This window comes from Elgaria multicarinata, chromosome 8 (genome assembly GCF_023053635.1).
Source record: "Elgaria multicarinata webbii isolate HBS135686 ecotype San Diego chromosome 8, rElgMul1.1.pri, whole genome shotgun sequence".
Classification (NCBI taxonomy): Eukaryota; Metazoa; Chordata; class Lepidosauria; order Squamata; family Anguidae; genus Elgaria; species Elgaria multicarinata.
Genome location: NC_086178.1, coordinates 2,275,288 through 2,296,002, shown reverse-complemented (window position 1 = coordinate 2,296,002; position 20,715 = coordinate 2,275,288). Strand labels below are relative to the sequence as shown.

Below are 20,715 nucleotides of genomic sequence, written 5' to 3'. Positions count from 1 at the left end.
CTGCCCAATAGTGAACGTTCTTTGGGTGGATCACAAAAATTAAAACCACAACGTGATGAAACAGAATCTAAAATCTTTAAAAGTTTAAAACAGAGTAAAATCAGAGTAAAAGCCATCCAGCAGAGTAAAGAATTGAAAACACAACAACATCTTTGAAAACAAAACTGAAGTTTTCAAAAGCCTGGAGAATTCAAAGGACTTCACCTGGCACCGAAAAACACTCAATGTAGCTACCGGGTGAGCCTTTCCGGGGAGTTCATTCCATGACCCGGGTGCCACCACTGAAAAGGTTTTCTCTTTAGTCGCCCGCCTCATCTCATTTGGCAGTGGCACCCGGAGAAGGGTCTTTTAAACGTTACTGTAGCGTTGTGGGGCAAACCCAGAGGAAAGGATCTCTTGCAGCTTAGTGGCCGGAGTTGAAATGGCAGCTTCTTCTGGGGTGCCTCTTGTGAAAGTGGTTCACTACATGCAAAGGGCGGACTTTGCATTCACCAGGTGCAAGGCTGGGGGGTCATCCAATTTCTTGCACTTCATGAGCGTTGCATAGAAAGGAGAATTTTAGCAAGCGTAGTTAAGTTATGGAACTCACTACCACAGGATGTCGTGATGGCCACCAATCTGGATGGCTTTAAAAGGGGGTTGGATAAGTTCCCGGAGGCTATCAATGGCTACTAGCCCTGATGGTTGTGTGCTATCTCCAGTATCAGAGGCAGTAAGCCTGTGTGCACCAGTTGCTGGGGAACATGGGTGGGAGGGTGCTGTTGCACCATGTCCAGCTTGTTCATCTCTGGCCGATGGCTGGTTGGCCACTGTGTGAACAGAGTGCTGGACTAGATGGATCCTTGGTCTGATCCAGCATCAGGGCACTTCTGATGTTCTGATGTTCATAGTGTTACTTATGTTCAGCTCTGCTTGCTGCCAGAATTCTCCCTTCAACAGAATTATTCAGAAATACAGATCATGTATTATTATTTTTGTTTTGTTTATATAAATTGCTATATTATTCATTTATGTTTATAAAACTTTTTCCATCAGCAGGCACTCAGAGCAGCATGCATTTTCTTTCCCCCTTTTAAAAAATGGGCTCAGAGTTGAGGTGGACGGTTTAAAGGATTCTTCTGGCTGATTTCAGAAGGGTTTCGGGTGAGGGGGGGAGAGAGGGAGAGCGCAGCGTCAATTCCAGAATGACAAAAGGCAAGAGACGAGGTTTGCAAACTGCTGAGAAGAAGGCGAAATTTATTTACCAAGGGCCTCCAATTTTCTAGTATTGTTTTGAGTGCAACATCTCTTTGTCAAGGAGCAAGGCTCACTACTTGCCTCTGAATGAGGAGTTTCTCGGTCTTTTGGGAGAGCATGTTAGTCAACAAATTACTACTTTGGGGGATACTTGGCTCAGCAATACTACAAACAAGAAGGATCTTGGAATTGTTGTAGATCGCAAGCTGAATATGAGCCAACATATTACATATTTAAATTTGTAATTTTGCATTGCTGCTTTTTTTTATCTGGTTGAGCTTTTATATTGTATTTTATATTATGGTTTTATACTGTTGTTTTATACTTTGAATGTTTTTTAATTTTTGTGAACCGCCCAGAGAGCTTTGGCTATTGGGTGGTATAGAAATGTTATAAATAAATAAATAAATAAATAAATAAATAAATAAATAAATAAATAAATAAATAAAAAACAGTGCGACATGTCTGCAAAAAAGGCAAATGCTATTCTGGGCTGCATTAATAGAAGTATAGCTTCCAAATCGCATGAGGTCCTGGTTCCTCTCTATTCGGCCCTGTTTAGGCCTCATCTAGAGTATTGCGTCCAGTTCTGGGCTCCACAATTAAAAAAGGACGCAGACAAGCTGGAGAGTGTTCAGAGGAGGGCAACCAGGATGATCAGGGGTCTGGAAACAAAGCCCTATGAAGAGAGACTGAAAGAACTGGGCATGTTTAGCCTGGAGAAGAGAAGATGGAGGGGAGACATGATAGCACTCTTCAAATACTTGAAAGGTTGTCACACAGAGGAGGGCCAGGATCTCTTCTCAATCCTCCCAGAGTGCAGGACACGGAATAACGGGCTCAAGTTAAAGGAAGCCAGATTCCGGCTGGACATCAGGAAAAACTTCCTGACTGTTAGAGCAGTACGACCATGGAACCAGTGACCTAGGGAGGTTGTGGGCTCTCCCACACTAGAGGCCTTCAAGAGGCATCTGGACAACCATCTGTCAGGGATGCTTTAGGGTGGATTCCTGCATTGAGCAGAGGGTTGGACTCGATGGCCTTGTAGGCCCCTTCCAACTCTACTATTCTATGATTCTACTATTTTCTTCAGCATCTTTCTCTGCCTTTTGTCTTTTTGTTTTGTAGCTCTTGGCAAGTTTCCATTCCAAAGGAATTCCGTGGGGGGGCTGGGGGCTGGTGCAAATTATCTCAAATGGCCGACGAGGCAGTCAGGCTGCATCTTGACTGTATCCCAGCAGCCAGCAGATGGGGCAGCTTGCATGATTCAATCAATAATAATAATAATAATAATAATAATAATTATGCACCACTGGCCATGGAAGTCAAAGAACTATGGCAACAAGAAAAGGTCCCAATTATTCCATTAGTCACGTCAGTCACTGGCACCACATCAAAAAACTATACAGAAAGCCGTCATTCTTAAAACAGGTTCAATAGTCAGAAATTTTTTTAATCCGTAAAGGACTGCATGACCTGGCAAAGCCCGTCACATCCATCTAGAAAAGCCAAGCAAACACAGACCATGATCCTTGTTTGTTTGGCATATTTACCGCCTTCAGGGTTCCTCCCACGTCAATTCTCACCTAGAAAAACTGCCACGCGTGAAAAATCAAGAAATAATAATAATAATAATAATAATAATAATAATAACCTTGCATGCTGAAGACTAGCACATCAGGGAAAAAGGTTCCAGCTTTTGATTTTCTGTGTGCAGGAATAATAATAGTAATAATAATAATAATAATAATAATAATAATAATAATCCTGAATCAGTAAAAGATAGCATGACTTGGCAAAGCCCATTATGTCCATCTAGAAAAACTGCCAGGAGAGAGAAAAGAGAGATAAGAATAGAGGAAGCAATTCCATCCTGACTACCCTCAAGTGCAATCTGAAATGCATATCGTAGCTGCTATGTGAGGGCTAAACTAGCTGTGACAGGGGCAGCTGCATTTCTTGTTCAACCAGAAACAAGTTTTTCTGCAGGGTTTTCTACATGAGGCTGTGAACCTGCCCCTTTACTGAGGCTTCTGCTTCTGGATTCTTTGTGGGATTAAGATCCGCTCCTTTACATGTGTTTTTTTTCCCCCTCTGGGTTTTTCCTCTGCCTTTCTATATATTCCATTGCACAACCACTAGGTGGTGCTGTGGTACGGCAGAATTGCGCAAATACACCAGGTCCCATTCTGCCTTTCACAGAAATACCAGACTTTCCTCATTAGGGGGAAAAATGGTATAATGGTTGCTAAGCACAGGAGAGGCCCTGGAGGAGGAGGATGTCGTGTAAAGCACCTGCAAATTACCACGAGTGAGGAATCCTGAGCCCACACTAAATGCCTTGTCTAAAAAGGCTCCAGGAGAAAAGTGCATGAAGTCCTGCAGCACAGGAAGAACTTATTATTATTATTATTATTTATTTATATAGCACCATCAATGTACATGGTGCTGTACAGAGTAAAACAGTAAATAGCAAGACCCTGCCGCATAGGCTTACATGGGGGACGGGGACGGACAAGGTTGCCTCTCTTTATCCCTCTCTGCCTTTTGTTGCAGAAATTAAACCCACCTCACATTTTATTATTGTGTCTACCCCAGTAACATCTAAACAAACTCAGTCCTGAGAAGTAGCTTCCTGGACAGAATCTGGATCTCCTGGCTACAAAGGGACTTGTGGATGTTGCAGCCTCTGATTTTATTTTATTCATTTTGGTTGCCTTTGGAAGAAATACGTGGAATAGAGCCGTCGCTTTGCCTTTTAAGTGGCTTGGCCTTCGCTGCCCTGACTGATTTCCTTCCGTAATGATCTGGCGGCATCAAGGGACAGCCGGGCTAATTAGAATGTCCAAGAACTGTCAGCCTGCAGAAACAGCAGCAAAAGCAGGCTTGGATGCAGCATCTCGGAGAAATCCTGGGCACGTGGGAAGAGGGCTTAATGCTCAGAGATCTAGGAAGGGAGTGCGGAATGCCAAAGGATTGGGATTTGAAACCAGGTGCAGTCCTCTTGGCTTGAACAGCGAGCTCAGAGAGGTGCTGAAGCGAGGGGACCTCAGACACCCCCACTCTATTTGTGCAATCACTACCGTGAATCTAACCAACTGGAAGGATGTAGGGCTGAGCATATAACACCCAGGCACGTGCCCTGAGTTTGGGGAAGTATCAGCCCCAATAGAAGTGTGCATACTGAAGTCAATGTTGCATCCTCTGGGCTAGGGATCATAGAATCATAGAATAGCAGAGTTGGAAGGGGCCCACAAGGCAATCGAATCCAACCCCCTGCTCAATGCAGGAATCCACCCTAAAGCATCCCTGACAGATGGGCCACAGCTAGACCTAAGGTTTATCCTGGGATCATCCAGGGTTCGCCCCTGCCTGAGCACTGGATCCCCTGTGTGTCACCTAGATGAACAGGTTTGACCCCTGGATGATCCAGGAATAAACCTTAGGTCTAGCTATGGCCGTAGTTGTCCAGCTGCCTCTTGAATGCCTCTAGTGTGAGAGAGCCCACAACCTCCCTAGGTAACTGGTTCCATTGTCGTACTGCTCTAACAGTCAGGAAGTTTTTCCTGATGTCCAGCCGGAATCTGACTTCCTGTAACTTGAGCCCATTATTCCGTGTTTTGCACTCTGGGATGATTGAGAATCATAGAATAGTAGAGTTGGAAGGGGCCTACGAGGCCATCGAGTCCAACCCCCTGCTCAACGCAGGAATCCACCCTAAAGCATCCCTGACAGATGGTTGTCCAGCTGCCTCTTGAAGGCTTCTAGTGTGGGAGAGCCCGCAACCAGGGCCAGATCTACACCAAGCACTTTGGAGACAGTTTGAAAACTGTATCTGGAGCGTGTCCTGGGCCCCAACAGTTGTCAGTACTGTTATAAACCGTTTTAAAGCAGTCATGTAGATCCTGCCCGAGAAGTAATTCCATAATAAAGTTCACAACAATTTACATAATTTATGTTAGTATGTAATATTTAGTGTATTTTTCCTCCCCATCCCGTTTGACTTTTCTGTGTAAATTTTCCAGCATGGCATATGTATCTCAGCAGAAACTTGCCTCTTTTCCTGCCATTGAATTTGTGTAAATTTCAGGAAAGTGCTTTTAAAAATAATAATAAATAAATAAATCCAAAAGTCTGCAGACTCTTCACGGCCCAGGGAGGCTGGTCTGAAGCGGATTCCTCAGATCGGATTCTGAGAAATCCGAATGCATTTTAGTCTGGCCTTAGCTAGACCTAAGGTTTATCCCAGGATCATCCCTGTTCATGTAAATAACACACAGGGGATCCCGGGAGCAGGCAGGATGTCCCCAGGACGACCCCGGAATAAACCTTAGGTCTAGCTAAGGCAGCCTTTCTCAACCTGGGGCACTCCAGATGTGTTGGACTGCATCTCCCAGAATGCCCCGGCTGGGGCATTCTGGGAGTTGTAGTCCAACACATCTGGAGCGCCCCAGGTTGAGAAAGGCTGAGCTAAGGCCTCAATCTCAAATTTCTCCACCATCCCTACTCCTGGCTACTCTGCTTCCATGGTGCAGAACAGGTATATAGGGATGGGGAACACGGTGGAAGTCAGCTGGGAAACTTTGGACCCGATGTGCATTGTAAGTGTTTTTCGTACTGAACAGTTGCCTTCCTGGGGCTTGCGGCCACGCTTCTTTGGAGCCAGAGAAGGTCAGCTTCACAGGAATTCCTGGGCTTTCGCCTCCCTTTGGAAACTACACTTTAGAGAAAGAGGGAGAGGCATTCCTGCCTCTGCTATCTCTCACTCTTTTTCTTTCCAGGCTCCCTCTGTCTCCTACATGCTGTCCAGGCTGTGGTCCTTCCTTCCTTCCTTCCTTCCTTCCTTCCTTCCTTCCTTCCTTCCTGATCTTCTTTCTACCTCTTCTGCCCCCTCTCCGGCCCTCCACCTCCCACCCCCTACCCAGCATTTTGAACAACCACAATGGAATTGTGCACCACTTTATTTATTTTTTCACTGAATCTCTGGATGTAACGATGATTGATGAAAGGGTGGTGGTGATTAATTGAAGTGGAATTGCTTAAATTTTGGAGCAGGAGGTAGGTAAAAATTGGGGGATTGATTGGGAGCTTGCTTTGGGATTAACACTCTGTCAAATTTTTGAAACGCCATTTTGGTTCAAAAGTTCCCATTTTTAGGGGGGGGTGTGCATGTGCCGTACACATATGTGTCTGTGAGAAGATGCTCATGAAAAAGCTACCAGACACTTCTCTTTTCTGCTAAGAAGAGGGCCTTTTCTGTTGTGGCACCGCAGTTGTGGAATTAGCTTCTCAGAAAGGCTCACCTGACACCTGCATTGTTAACTTGGCTACTAGGAGGAGGGCCTTCTCCGCTGTGGCACCCCGGTTGTGGAACGAGCTCCCCAGAGAGGTCCGCCGGGCGCCTACACTGTACTCCTTCCGTCGCCAGCTGAAGACCTTTTTATTCTCTCACTATCTTAACACTTAATTTTATCTTAAATTTAAATTTTACTGTTCTAACTCTGTATTTTAATCTTATATCAATTTTTGCTGCGTGGTTTTATCCTGGTTGTGCTTTTTATACCGTATTTTGTATTTGTGTTTTTAACCTGTTGGCTGTTTTATTATGGTTTTAATTTCTGTGAACCGCCCAGAGAGCTTCGGCTATTGGGTGGTATAAAAATGCAATAAATAAATAAATAAATAAATACACTTTTTCAGGAAAAAAGAACAATTTTCCAATGCATTTTAGTTTTTTCTGTTTTAAATCTGTAGCTGTGTTTTAAATGGAACTGTGCTACGTTCTATTTGGTTATTACTTTTATTTGATACTGTAGTTTTAAAACTTTATATTGTATTCCATCATGTTGTATTTTATGGTTTTAATTGTTGTGAACTGCCCAGAGAGCTTTGGCTATTGGGCGATATAGAAATGTAACAAATAAATTAGCATATGCAGATTTTATGCAAATTTTTGTCCTATGGCCTTGTTGTAAACGCCTGGCAGCTCACCTGGATTTGGAGATCCCGGCTGCAGAATAGCTGGAATAACTGTTCTTTTTTTCCATCCATGCAGGATGAAGTTTTGCTGCCTCCTGCTGGTTGCTCTGTGGCTCTGCGTCATCGACCTGGGCAGCTCCTCCGGTGAGTGAGCCATGCTGCTTTGTGTTGGGCGGGAAGGCTTTTCTATGAGTATATGGAAGAATGTGTGTGTGTGGGCGGGGGGGGGGGGGGTTCAAACTGGAGCGTGTTCAGAGGAGGGCAACCAGGATGATCAGGGGTCTGGAAACAAAGCCCTGTGAAGAGAGACTGAAAGAACTGGGCATGTTTAGCCTGGAGAAGAGAAGATGGAGGGGAGACATGAGAGCACTCTTCAAATACTTGAAAGGTTGTCACACAGAGGAGGGCCAGGATCTCTTCTCGATCCTCCCAGAGTGCAGGACACAGAATAACGGGCTCAAGTGACAGGAAGCCAGATTCCAGCTGGACATCAGGAAAAACGTCCCGACGGTTAGAGCAGTACAACAATGGAATCAGTGACCTAGGGAGGTTGTGGGCTCTCCCACACTCGAGGCCTTCAAGAGGCAGCTGGACAACCATATGTCAGGGATGCTTTAGGGTGGGTTCCTGCATTGAGAAGGGGGTTGGACTCAATGGCCTTGTAGGCCCCTTCCAACTCTGCTATTCTATGATTCTATGATTCTAAGATTTGCATGTGTGAAAAGGGTCGTCACTACAGCTTTCAAATCACCATAAACACAACCCTATTCTATGATTCTATGAAAAATTAAGGACTGGGATCCAGAGAGCTACTTTGGTGTACCTATGAACTTGGAGATGTGTGGTGGCGGTGTCAGTCTTCCTCCCCTTTGAAAAGCAGAAGACCCCATTTGTATAACCAAACGCTTTTGCTTTTGACTGTCACCAAAGTGGTTTGCCTTCTGGCTTCGGGATATTCAAGCCCAAATCCCTCTTATTGGTTGATTTGATTGATTAGCATTTATATGCTAAAAAGCCGTCTGGGTCGTATACGACAGTTTAAAACGATAGAACCCTAAAACAGTAAAACCATGAAAATGACATCTTTCTTTTAAAAGTCTAAATTACGGAAAGAAAGAAAGAAAGAAAGACAGACACACACACACACACACACACACACACACACGGAACTCATTGCAGTTCTTTGGATCCTGGTTGAACAGACCTACCACTCTAAAATCCCATGGCCTGGTTCACTCATGGATGTCCATCACGAGATTACAGTTGGAAGACAGATGTTGTCAACCACCTGAATCCATTCGAAAAAAATAGGGTTGGGTTTATGGTGATTTGAAAGCTGTAGTGACGACCCTTTTCACACATGCAAATCTTAGAATCATAGAATCATAGAACAGCAGAGTTGGAAGGGACCTACAAGGCCATTGAGTCCAACCCCCTGCTCAATGCAGGAATCCACCCTAAAGCATCCCTAACAGATGGTTGTCCAGCTGCCTCTTGAATGACTCTAGTGTGGGAGAGCCCACAACCTCCCTAGGGAACTGGTTCCATTGTCGTACTGCTCTAACAGTCAGGAAGTTTTTCCTGATGTCCAGCCGGAATCTGGCTTCCTTTAACTTGAGCCCGTTATTCCGTGTCCTGCACTCTGGGAGGATCGAGAAGAGATCCTGGCCCTCCTCTGTGTGACAATCTTTTAAGTATTTGAAGAGTGCTCTCATGTCTCCCCTCAATCTTCTCCTCTCCAGGCTAAACCTGCCCAGTTCTTTCAGTCTCTCTTCATAGGGCTTTGTTTCCAGACCCCTGATCATCCTGGTTGCCCTCCTCTGAACACGCTCCAGCTCCTGTCCTAAAGCTGCAGTTGTCAGGTGGCAAGCGTGCAGGTGTCAACCATTCTCAGGTTTGGAATAAATTATGCCGGCTATGTAGAGCAGATGACATTGGTGTAATTTGCAAATGTTGTTGTTGTTGTTTGGATAAGTAAACACAACAGGGGCAGATGTGGTGGTCACTTCAGTGTCGACATCCTGATGTACCCCTCGGGTCCAACCCATCCTGAGAAGCCCCTCTGTGACCACAAGGTCTCTCCTAGGACCAGTGGTGTTGGGAGTGCAGGTGCCCACCATGACTGTCCAACAGCCACGCTCCCAAGGAGAGTCCAGAAATGCAGGCCCCAGTGAGAAACCGTTGAGAATGTCTTCTCACCATGGAGAAATTGGGTGAAATTGTCCCACCAGATTTCTCTGCCCAGAAATAGGGTGGAGAATTTTGAGAGGCAGTTTGTTTATTTATTTATTCTTGCATCCATATCCCGCCTTTTTTCCTCCATGGAACCCAAGGCGGCGTACATAATTCTCTTCCTCTCCCTTTTATCCTCACAACAGCAACCCTGTGAGGTAGGCTGGACTGAGAGTTTGACTGGCCCAATGTCACCCAGTGGGCTTCCATAGCTGAGTGGGGACTAGAACCCGGATCTCCCGACTCCCAGTCCGACACTTTAGCCACTACACCACACTGGCTCTATCTCAACCGGCAGGAAAAAAAAATAAGAGGCCTTGCGAGAGAGCGTGCTGGAAATTGTCTGAGGCAGGCAGATAATGGCTTGAGATGGTTCATGGTGTTCAAGACGGCAGGAGATGATTTGTTTCCTCACCTCAAAAGCATCCTGTTCAGATCAATTGGGCAAGATTGTGGGGAGGCCCAGGGTGGGTGGGGGGGAGGCCGAAGGAAGGGGACAGGAGAGGAAGCCAAAGAGTGTTTGTACACTCCCTAGCACAGCTGGAAGAAGCTTCTGAAACTGCCTGAGATAGAATCTAGTATAAAAAAGGTAAACCGGTGCTTTGAACTCTGGGCGTTTCACGCAGCCCTCCATCATTGCATGCATGCCCACGTACTGTTAATCATCCCGATATGCTTGCTTGACACTTTGAGGAACCAACCCAGAGAGTGGCGTGACTAAGTGCCGTGGCCAGGATGTGAGCCTCCCACCCCCCCACCCCCTACAGCCCCGGAGGTTCCTTCTTAGGAGGGGACACAAAAGGGAACTCTGCCTTGCAGTGTGTCTTTGCACGAAGACGGAAAGTTCTGAACCTTCCTGTTGAGACACTGAGGCATGCAGGAAAGATGCCGTAATCCTGGACGCAAGCCCTGGGCTCCCCCTTCCTCAAGCTGGCAGGCCTGTGAAGGGGAGGATTGTCAGCATGTCGTGCGTGGGTGTGTGGAGGAGACCTTCCAAAAGTCAGGGGGAAGGAGGGAAGCTAGAGGCCTGTCTAAATAGAAGCATCCCCAGCAGTCTTCCTGGGGAAGGGAGTTTCCGCAGAGCAGGTGCTGCAACTGGGAAAGCCTCTTGCAGGACCCCACCAACCGTATCTCCCCAGGTGATGCTCACACCTGGACTGGATCGTGTGGGAGGAGACGGCCCTTTCACTATCCTGGTCCCAAAGCAATGACCTTTTAGTCATGCCCAGAAACTGGCAGCCAGTGCGGCTCATAGAACATAGGGTCACGTGTTCCAAAGGGCTTAGGACCAGGGCCTACAAGGCCACAGCTAGACCGAAGGTTTATCCTGGGATCGTCCAGGGTTCGCCCCTGCCTGAGCACGGGATCCCCTGTGTGGCACCTAGACAATCCAGGGATAAACCTTAGGTCTAGCTATGGCCATAGTGACACACAGGGGATCCAGTCCTCAGGCAGGGGCGAACCCTGGATGATCCCAGGATAAACCTTAGGTCTAGCTGTGGCCCTAGATGAACAGGCTTGACCCCTGGACAATCCAGGGATAAACCTTAGGTCTAGCTATGGCCCAAGCCTTCCAAAAGCACCTCAACCTTCATAAAGATGTGTGTTTTGCAAGTTAAAAATGCAGAGAACCCCATTTTCCAGACAGATTTGCTGTTAATCTGTTGCAGCAAAAACAACACCTTAAAAATGAACAAATCACCGATGGCATAAAGCTTTCATGGACTGTGGTCCACTCTTCTTCAGATGTGTGGCTCATGTGACTTCATGCAACGGCAGCAGGAGAGTGTCCCCCCCCCCCCAACAACAACAACACCATGTTTGTTTAGCAACAGTTCTTTTAAGCAACGGGGGGCTCTGACTTTCCTCTCTTGCTTGGCCCATTTTAAGTCCACTCTGAAAACCTGTTTGCTTATTTCGATCTTCTTTGCAAGGTGCTTAGTAGAGGGACTTTTTAGTGCTTTGTAGGCTTTATAGGGTCAAGCTTATTTATTTATTGAGGCGCAGAGCGGTAAAGCAGCAGTTTCTGCAGCTGGAACTCTCCCCACGGCCTGAGTTCGATCCCAGCAGAAGCTGGTTTCAGGCAGCCGGCTCGGGTCGACTCAGCCTTCCATCCTCCCAAGGTCGGTAAAATGAGTACTCAGCTAGCTTGGGGGGAAGGTAACAACGGCCGGGGAAGGCAACGGCAAACCACCCCGCTATAAGGCCTGCCAAGAAAACGTCAGCGAAAGCTGGCGTCCCTCCAAGAGTCAGTAATGACTCAGTGCTTGCACGAGAGGTTCCTTTCCTTTCCTTTCCTACATTTATATACCGCCCCATAGCCGAAGCTCTCTGAGCAGTTTACAAAATTTTAAAACAGTAAATATTTAAAAAGTATACAAAATTTAAAAACATAAAAATATATTTAAAAACAACAGTTCTGGGGTCCGTTAAAAAACAAACTTAGCGTTGTTAAATGGTGTTAAATGCCTGGGAGAAGAGAAAAGTCTTGACCTGGCGCCTGAAAGATAACAGGGTTGGCGCCAGGCGAGCCTCATTGGGGAGATCATTCCACAGTCGGGGGGCCACCACCGAAAAGGCCCTCTCCCTTGTTGCCATCCTCCGAGCTTCCCTCGGAGCAGGCACTCGGAGGAGGACCTTAGATGTTGAGCGCAGTGTACAGGTAGGTTCAAGTCGGAAGAGGCGTTCCGTCAGGTATTGCGGCCCCAAGCCATGTATAAGGGTCACCGGTTCCAAGCGCTGGCAGCCCTTGCCTGGGGGAACAGAACTTGTTGCATGTTGGTGGCCCGTAGGGATGGGTGGGAGACGTTGGACCCTGAGCTGCATAAAAGCTCTCCCTTTCACAGGAGCCCCTGCTGAGTCGCTAAACCATTGCAAGGAAAGCACATGCTTTTAGAAGGCTTTCTCCTTAACCACGAGGTCTAGAAACGTGCTCTGATTACAAACAATGAAAGTGGACTTTACCAGCAGTCTTATGGGTATACTGGAGTGGCTGTAATAAGAAGAGCCCTCCTGCATCTGGCGAGGGGGCTATGAAGTCCAGCATTCTGTTTCCACAGTGGCCACCCAGATGCCCCCTTGGGAAGCCAACAGGCAGGACATGAGTGCAATAGCTGCGCCTTCCTGCTTGTGTTCCCAAACAACAGCTATACAGAGTCATACCAGCATTGATACTGGAGGTAATCTATAGCCATTCTGACTAGTAGCCATTGATTGTCAGGTCATCCATGAATTTTTCTAATCCCCCTTTAAATCCATGGGAAAAGGTAGATATAGCTGGTATGGCAGATGAATTCACACTCTGACCTTCTGGTTCCTGTTATTAACCTGGCTGCACAAGCTGCAGCTTCTGAACAGTCTTCAATAACAGCCCCACACAGAGTGCATTGCAGTAGTCTACTGGAGCATAGACTACTGAAGCCATGTTATCCCTGTCCAGATACGGGCATAGCTGAGCCAGCGACCGAAGGTGGTAGAAGGCGTTCTGTCCCACGAAGGTCACCTAAGCCTCAAGTAATAGAGAGTTCAATCCCATCCAGAACAGAGTGAACACCATCTATCTGGTCAGAAGTACCCAGTGGAACCAGTGACCTAGGGAGGTAGGGGGCTCTCCCACACTAGAGGCATTCAAGAGGCAGCTGGACAACCATCTGTCAGGGATGCTGTAGGGTGGATTCCTGCATTGAGCAGGGGGTTGGACTCGATGGCCTTGTAGGCCCCTTCCAACTCTGCTATTCTATGATTCTATGAAAGCTCTGGCATGGGCTGGTCCATGAAGTCACGAAGAGTCGGAAGCGACTGAACGAATAAACAACAAATGATACCCCCCACTAACAGCATCTCAGTCCTACCTGAATTGAGTTTCAGTTTATTAGCCCTCATCCAGTGCATTGTCACAGCCAGGCAGTGTTTTAGCACACCCACAGCGTCACCTGATGAAGATGAAAAAGAGACGTAGAGCTGTGTAGCATACCGATGGCAGCACACTCCAAAATTTCAGATGACCCCACTAAGTGTTTCATGTAACGTTAAATAGCATCAGGATAAAACCATCCCTGAGGAACCCCATGCTGGAGAATACATGGAGCTGAGCAATATCCCCCAAGTACCACCTTCCGGAGCCAGCAATCCAATTAGGAGTGAAGCCACTGCAGTGCAGAGGCTCTGACTCCCAGCTCAGAGAGTTGCCCCCCAAAGCTGCTGAGAGACCAAGGAGAATCAACAGGGTCTCACTTCCCCCATCTCTACCACAACGTAGGTCATGATATAAATAAACAAGGATTGCTGGCCTGAAGCCTGACTGAAATGAATCCAGATAACTCAAGGACCTTGCCCAGGAAAGGAATATTTGCCACTGGCCTAAAGTTATTGAGATTTTCCAGGTGCAGGAAGGGTTCCTTCAGGAGTGCTCTCACTATTGCCTCTCTCAGGTGGCCTGGGACCACCCCATCTCGCAAAGAGGTATTACTCAGCTTTGTGGTCCAGCCAGCTGCCCCCTCTGTGCCAGGTGTTATAAGCCAAGAGGGGCAAGGATCCAATACAGAAATGGCTGCACGAACCTGTCCAAGCACCTTGTCAAGGTCCTCAAGCTGTACCAACTGAAACTCAGCCAACGAAACTGGGCAGGGTGGTACTCTGGATACTTCACCTGATTTACTTGCTCTAACACTACAGTTTAAGTCCTGGCAGTTGTAAGAGGTTTTATCTTGAAAGTGACTTGCAAAGGTATCACAGCGGGCCTTTGACAAGTCCATGGTGTCCTTAGGGGCAGTATTTAATAAGCTCCAGATGACCCTAAAAGCTCCGGTGGGCAGCATGCAGAAGATCCAGTAGAAGCAACGAGGTGTTGCTTTATTGCCCTCACTGCCCCAGAATATAGAATCATAGAATAGCAGAGTTGGAAGGGGCCTACTACAAGGCCATCGTGTCCAATCCCCTGCTCCATGCAGGAATCCACCCTAAAGCATCCCTGACAGATGGTGGTCCAGCTGCCTCTTGAAGGCCTCTAGTGTGGGAGAGCCCACAACCTCCCTAGGTCACTGGTTCCATCGTCGTACTGCTCTAACAGTCAGGAAGTTTTTCCTGATGTCCAGCTGGAATCTGGCTTCCTTTAACTTGAGCCCGTTATTCCATGTCCTGCACTCTGGGATGATCAAGAAGAGATCCTGGCCCTCCTCTGCATGGCAACCTTTCAAATCCTTGAAGAGTGCTATCATGTCTACATGACCATAGGCATACACCTGTATTTGATTGCATCCACTTGGAGTTTTTCTACATCTGCACTCAAGCAATCTCCAATATTGTTTCATCGTTCTCCGCTGTGGGCTGTACCAAGGAGCTACACAAGCTCTACTACGGAGAGGGCACTCAGGAGCAATTGTGTCAGCTGCCCTGGTCATTTCCACAGCCGGAGACAGCGCTCCCTCTATAGCCCTCTGGAAATCATCTGACAATCTTCGTAGATCCCCCCAACCTCACAGAGGGGAAAAGCTGCCCTCATCTAAACCTCAACAGGAGGTGATTTCATCATGACAAAGAGACCGATCCAAAGTCCACCAGCTTTGGATTGATGACATGTTTTCGGACAGACCCATAGTTATCATGGAGGCAATTAAATCCTGAGCCACCCCAGACAAGGTGCCCTCAGCATGAATGTTGACGTCCCCCAAAACCAGCAGCCTTGGGGACCTCAGCATAACATCCGAGACCACCTTGGTCAGCTCAGTATGGGAGGCTGCGAGGTAGCAAGGTGGACAGTACCCCAGCACAATCCCCAATCTGTCCTGCTGACCCAACACAAGGTGCACACCCTCCAGACCTGGAGTCAGAGGGACAGGGAGCCTGGAGAGAGAGGGAGAGAGAATATTATAGGCCACGGCAGCCCTCCCCTCACCAGGCACAACTGGAAGGGACTAACTCCTCCCTGTTTGCCCACCCAGGGCTCAGTCACACTGGGAACACTGAGTACAAGACAAGGACTAATGGGCTCAAGTTACAGGAACCCAGAATCCGGCTGAACATCAGGAAAAACTTCCTGACTGTTAGAGCAGTACGACAATGGAACCAATGACCTAGGGAGGTGGTGGGCTCTCCCACACTAGAGGTCTTCAAGAGGCAGCTGGACAACCATCTGTCAGGGATGCTTTAGGTTGGATTCCTGCATTGAGCAGGGGGTTGGACTCAATGGCCTCATAGGCCCCTTCCAACTCAATGATTCTATGATTCTATGGGCTCAGAAACATACCGGCATCTGGTGCAAGTGGGCCAGGATGGGTGTTCTCTATCCAGACCTTCGGGTCCCTGCTATCTGCCCCCACTTCCCATTCCTACGCCGACGCCTTGGTTTTTGCCATGCTGCCCCCACACTTAGGCCTTGCCTTCTCCTCTCTCTTCCTCACATCAAGTTCCATTTCTCCACAAGCCCCTCCGGATTTCTGTAGCAAACTCTTCACCATGTCCGCCGTGGGCCCACCTGGGCAGGAACGTTGCAGAACTCTGCCACAATTCCACGTGTGGCGGGCACATTGCAGGCTGTCCAGAAATGCTGGGCATCCTCTCCATCGACAACGAACGTGGGGGAAACCCAAGCTGGCTTCTGGCAAGGAAGAAAGGCCCTCTGTTGCCGGAGGGAGCCACATAGAACCCACGATGGCCAAATTGGGAGCCAGGGAAAGGAGCCAAGAGCCCATAGACAAGTTCAACCCCTCCCTTGATTTCTTTTGTGAAGCAGGGAAGTGTGTGTGTGTGTGTGTGTGTGTGTGTGTGTGTGTGTGTGTGTGTAGGGGGGTGCTGTCGGGCAAAGGGCTCCCTTGATGGAAACAGATGGGCTCAAAGCAGAGCGGGATTAACATCTTGGCATGCAATTAACCGGAGCTGCTGACAGGCCGATTTGTCTTAGTCACAACTCGGCTTGGTGGACTCTGAGACACGTGGGACCCTTGAAATGCCAGCTTCCTTCCAGCTGGTAAGCCCCAGAGAGGCTGAGAGGGTTGCGTGCCTTAACTAAGGACCCCTTCTCTCTCAGTTATGCACCTGGGTCTCCTCGAGGCCCTTGGGGACATCCTGGGAGCAGCGCGAGACATTTGCGTCAGCAGAATTTACTGTGAAATGTAGTAAATGGGTGAGAGGTTCCCCTTCTTCCACCCCTCCGTCTTTGTCCTCTCTGTTTAACACTAACCGCCAAGTTGAAGAAGGACACTGACCACCTGGACTGCGATTGTGGGAGAGGGAGACAGATGGCCAAGAAATTGTCCCACAAGAAAGGACCTTCACTAGAAAGACTGCGGGGAGCTTATTATGTGGAGGAATTACACACTCCTATGAGCCTCTTGCACTTTCAGGGTGGTTATGTAGTAAATGTGTAGTAAATGGTTGGCATTCCATCCCCCCACCCATCCACCCCTCAGCGTTTCCTTTGGGGTAGAATCATAGAATCATAGAATAGCAGAGTTGGAAAGGGCCTCCAAGGCCATCGAGTCCAACCCCCTGCTCAATGCAGGAATCCACCCTAAAGCATCCCTGACAGATGGCTGTCCAGCTGCCTCTTGAAGGCCTCTAGTGTGGGAGAGGCCACAACCTGCCACATTGTCCTGTCCATGCTAGGAATAGCTGTAATACCACACTTCAAGAAGGATGCAGACAAGCTGGAGTGTGTTCAGAGGAGGGCAATCACGATGATCAGGGGTCTGGAAACAAAGGAGAGACTGAAAGAACTGGGTGTGTTTAGCCTGGAGAAGATGGAGGGGAGACATGATAGCACTCTTCAAATACTTCAAAGGTTGTCACACAGAGGAGGGCCAGGATCTCTTCTCGATCCTCCCAGAGTGCAGGACACGGAATAACGGGCTCAAGTTACAGGAAGCCAGATTCCAGCTGGACATCAGGAAAAACTTCCTGACTGTTAGAGCAGTACGACAATGGAACCAGTTCCCTAGGGAGGTTGTGGGCTCTCCCACACTAGAGGCCTTCAAGAGGCAGCTGGACAGTCATCTGTCGGGGATGCTTTAGGGTGGATTCCCGCACTGAGCGGGGGTTGGACTCGATGGCCTTATAGGCCCCTTCCAACTCTGCTATTCTATGATTATATTGAATTTGCCTGGTGCAGACGGATGGGAATTTTGTTTGGTATGTTGTTTGATACAAAACTCACCCAAACTCGTAAATTCCTTCATATGTGGCATGGAATGAAGTTGATATTTTAAATAACAGAATGCAGGAGAAAGCGAAGTTGACAGATTCATCCACCCCCTAAATGTGAGAGAGGCTATGTGGCAACCCTTTCAAGAAAGTTCCTCTGGCAGATTAGCACCTGCTGCAGAGAAGAACGTAAGAATCAGCCTTGTACGTGTCAGGGAATTTGTCCATCTAGGTTTATTTAGTATTCCCTGTTCTGACAAGACGTGTTCTCACGTAATGACAGCCCGTTGGTTAATGAAACCATCGTGGGTCAGAGACGAGTAGGTGCGAGCCACTTTCACTTTACTCCACAACCAAAATCAGCTCCTTCGTAGGTTGCGGAGCGTGACATCGGAACCTAGTCTGCTGGTTTGTTTAGAGGCTAAACAACCCAGTGGTTAAACCAAGAACAAACCATGGGTTAATTACTGGGATGTTTTGGACTGAACAACCCAGTTTGATGTCAAAAGGTGGAGAATTAGAAATTAATTGGGTAGAATAAATGCTCTCTTTGAAGTCTGCTCATCTTGATTTGTGCATTGCTGAGTCATGAAGAAGAGTCTGCTTCCTTCCTTCCTTCCTGGGCAAGCAGCCACAATGGTTAAACACGCTCCCTCTGTTAAAACGGTGCCGGATTTCAGTTTGGCTTTGGTCCATGTCCAGTTGCAAGCCAGAGGGTGTTCTGCTTCTCTGCTCTAGTCGTACCCATTTTTATTATTTATTATGTCTGTAGACTTTAAAGAAAGTGTTTAAAGAAGTGGAAGTGTTGTGAGGATAATGACGAGTTATAGAAATTTGGGAAGGATATTTTGTGACTTTTATTATTTATTTATGTATTTGTTTTATTACATTTATATACTGCCCCATAGCTGAAGCTCTCTGAGCGGTTTACAAAGATAAAAAAAAATAGATTAGAAAGACTGTACATTAAAAATAAATATACAAAATTTAAATATAACAACAGCTAACATTTAAAACATTTTTTAAATACTCAGCCAGGCTAAAGCTGGTTTTGGAGTCAGTTAAAACTCAACATATGCTGTTAAATATTTATTTATTTATTACATTTTTATACCGCCCAATAGCTGAAGCTCTCTGGGCGGTTCACAAAAATTAAAACCATTAAAAACATAATAAAACATCCAACAATCTAAACACCCAAATACAAAATACAATATAAAAAGCACAACCAGGATAAAAACCACACAGCAGAAATTGATATAGGATTAAAATACAGAATTAAAACAGCAAAGTTTAAATTTAGGTGTTAAAATTCTGAGAAAAGGAAAGTCTTAACCTGAAAAGATAACAAAGTTAGCGCTAGATGGGTCTCATTGGGGAGATCGCTCAATAATCGGGAGGCCACCACAGAAAAGTCCCTCTCCCTTATTGCCATTCTCCGAGCTTCCCTCGGAGTAGGCACCCGGAAGAGGACCTTAGATGTTGAGCGTAGTGTGCGGGTAGGTTCATATCGGAAGAGGTGTTTCGTCTGGTATTGTGGTCCCAAGCCGTGTAAGGCTTTATAGGCTTAAAATGTACTTATTTTATTTATTTATTTATTACATTTTTATACCGCCCAATAGCCGGAGCTCTCTGGGCAGTTCACAAAAATTAAAAACATTCAAAGTATAAAACAACAGTATAAAACCATACTATAAAATACAATATAAAAGCTCAACCAGATAAAAACAGCAGCAATGCAAAATTACAAATTTAAAACACCCAAGTTAAAATTTAGTTATAGAATGTTAAAATGCTGGGAGAATAAAAAGGTCTTCACCTGGCCTTCTATTCGATTGAATAATATTCAATCATTTTCCTAGTCTTCTCAATAGTTTTTCCAGACTTCAAAATAGTATACAACAAGCTACAACAGTAATACATTTTTTTAAATAGAAAAGGAGTTCGGGAGGGCAGGGCAGAGATTGAGAAAGGTAAAAATTGCAGGGTTATATTTTAGGGTGGGGAAATCTTTATGCATTTGGCAGAGGGAAGCACAAAAAAACTGCACATAAAACTAAGCTTCATAAAAGTTTCTGCCTAAGCCAGGCAAATCTTTATTTTGTGATCTAACAAAAGCCTCCTCCTGGCTGGAGAAGGTTTCCAAGTTGGGGAAGCCTGACGAAGTGATCTGCTGGGTGAGCAGAAGCTCAACAATACCTGACGTAACGCCTCTCCTGACCTGAACCTACCTGTACACTATGCTCAACATTTAAGGTCCTCCTCCGAGTGCCTACTCCGAGAGAAGCTCGGAGGATGGCAACAAGGGAGAGGGCCTTTTCAGTGGTGGCCCCTCAATTACGGAATGATCTCCCCAATGAGGCCCAACATTGTTATCTTTTCAGCGCCAGGTCATGACTTTTCTCTTCTGCCAGGCAACTAACAACATATGCTGAGTTTTTTTAAAAAACTGACCCTGGAATAGTTGTTTTAAATGCATACACTTGTTTTTATGTTTTTGATGGTTTTAAATTTCTGTATATTTGTTTTTAACATTCACTGTTTTAAACTTCTGTAAACTGCCCAGAGAGCTTCGGCTATGGGGCGGTATATAAATGCAATCAATCAATCAATCAATCAATCAATAAATAAGAACTCCCTTTCTGTATCCTGCAGTTAGCAGGATGTTCTGCGGAGGGTTTGGCTGAATGCATCAGGGTTCCTGAGCATGCAGAGACTTCTATGTGTGTGTAAGCAAAGACACATGGGGCTCATCTACACCAAGCAGGATATTCCATTATGAAAGTGGTATGAAAGCGGTATATAAAAGGCAGGAGCCACACGACTGCTTTATAGCGGTACTGAAGTGCACTGACAACTGTTGGGGCCCATTGACACAGACCATATACCACTTTCGTACCACTTTCATAGCTTCATATCCTGCTTGGTGTAGATGTGTCCTGGGCCCCAATACTTGTCAGTGCACTTCAGTACCGCTATGAAGCAGTAGTGTGGCACCTGCCTTTTATATACCACTTTCATACCTCTTTCATAGTGGAATATCCTGCTGGTGTAGATGAGTCCATAGATACCTCCTTCAGAATGTCCTGCTCATGGTTGGAGGATGCTAATGGGGCAGCGGGATGTGGGTGG

At 46.6% G+C, this 20,715-nt stretch overlaps 1 protein-coding gene across 2 annotated transcripts in view; it reads left to right on the top strand.

Annotated features, from left to right (window-relative positions):
* Positions 1-20,715, top strand: part of IL1RAP (interleukin 1 receptor accessory protein) — a 93,985-nt gene that overhangs the window by 22,177 nt on the left and 51,093 nt on the right. For both annotated transcript variants that reach the window (XM_063131719.1, XM_063131720.1), the window contains exon 2: positions 7,292-7,359. In XM_063131719.1, coding sequence (XP_062987789.1) covers positions 7,293-7,359 — 67 coding nt within the window. In that variant the 5' untranslated portion in view covers position 7,292. The remainder of the gene's footprint in view (positions 1-7,291; positions 7,360-20,715) is intronic.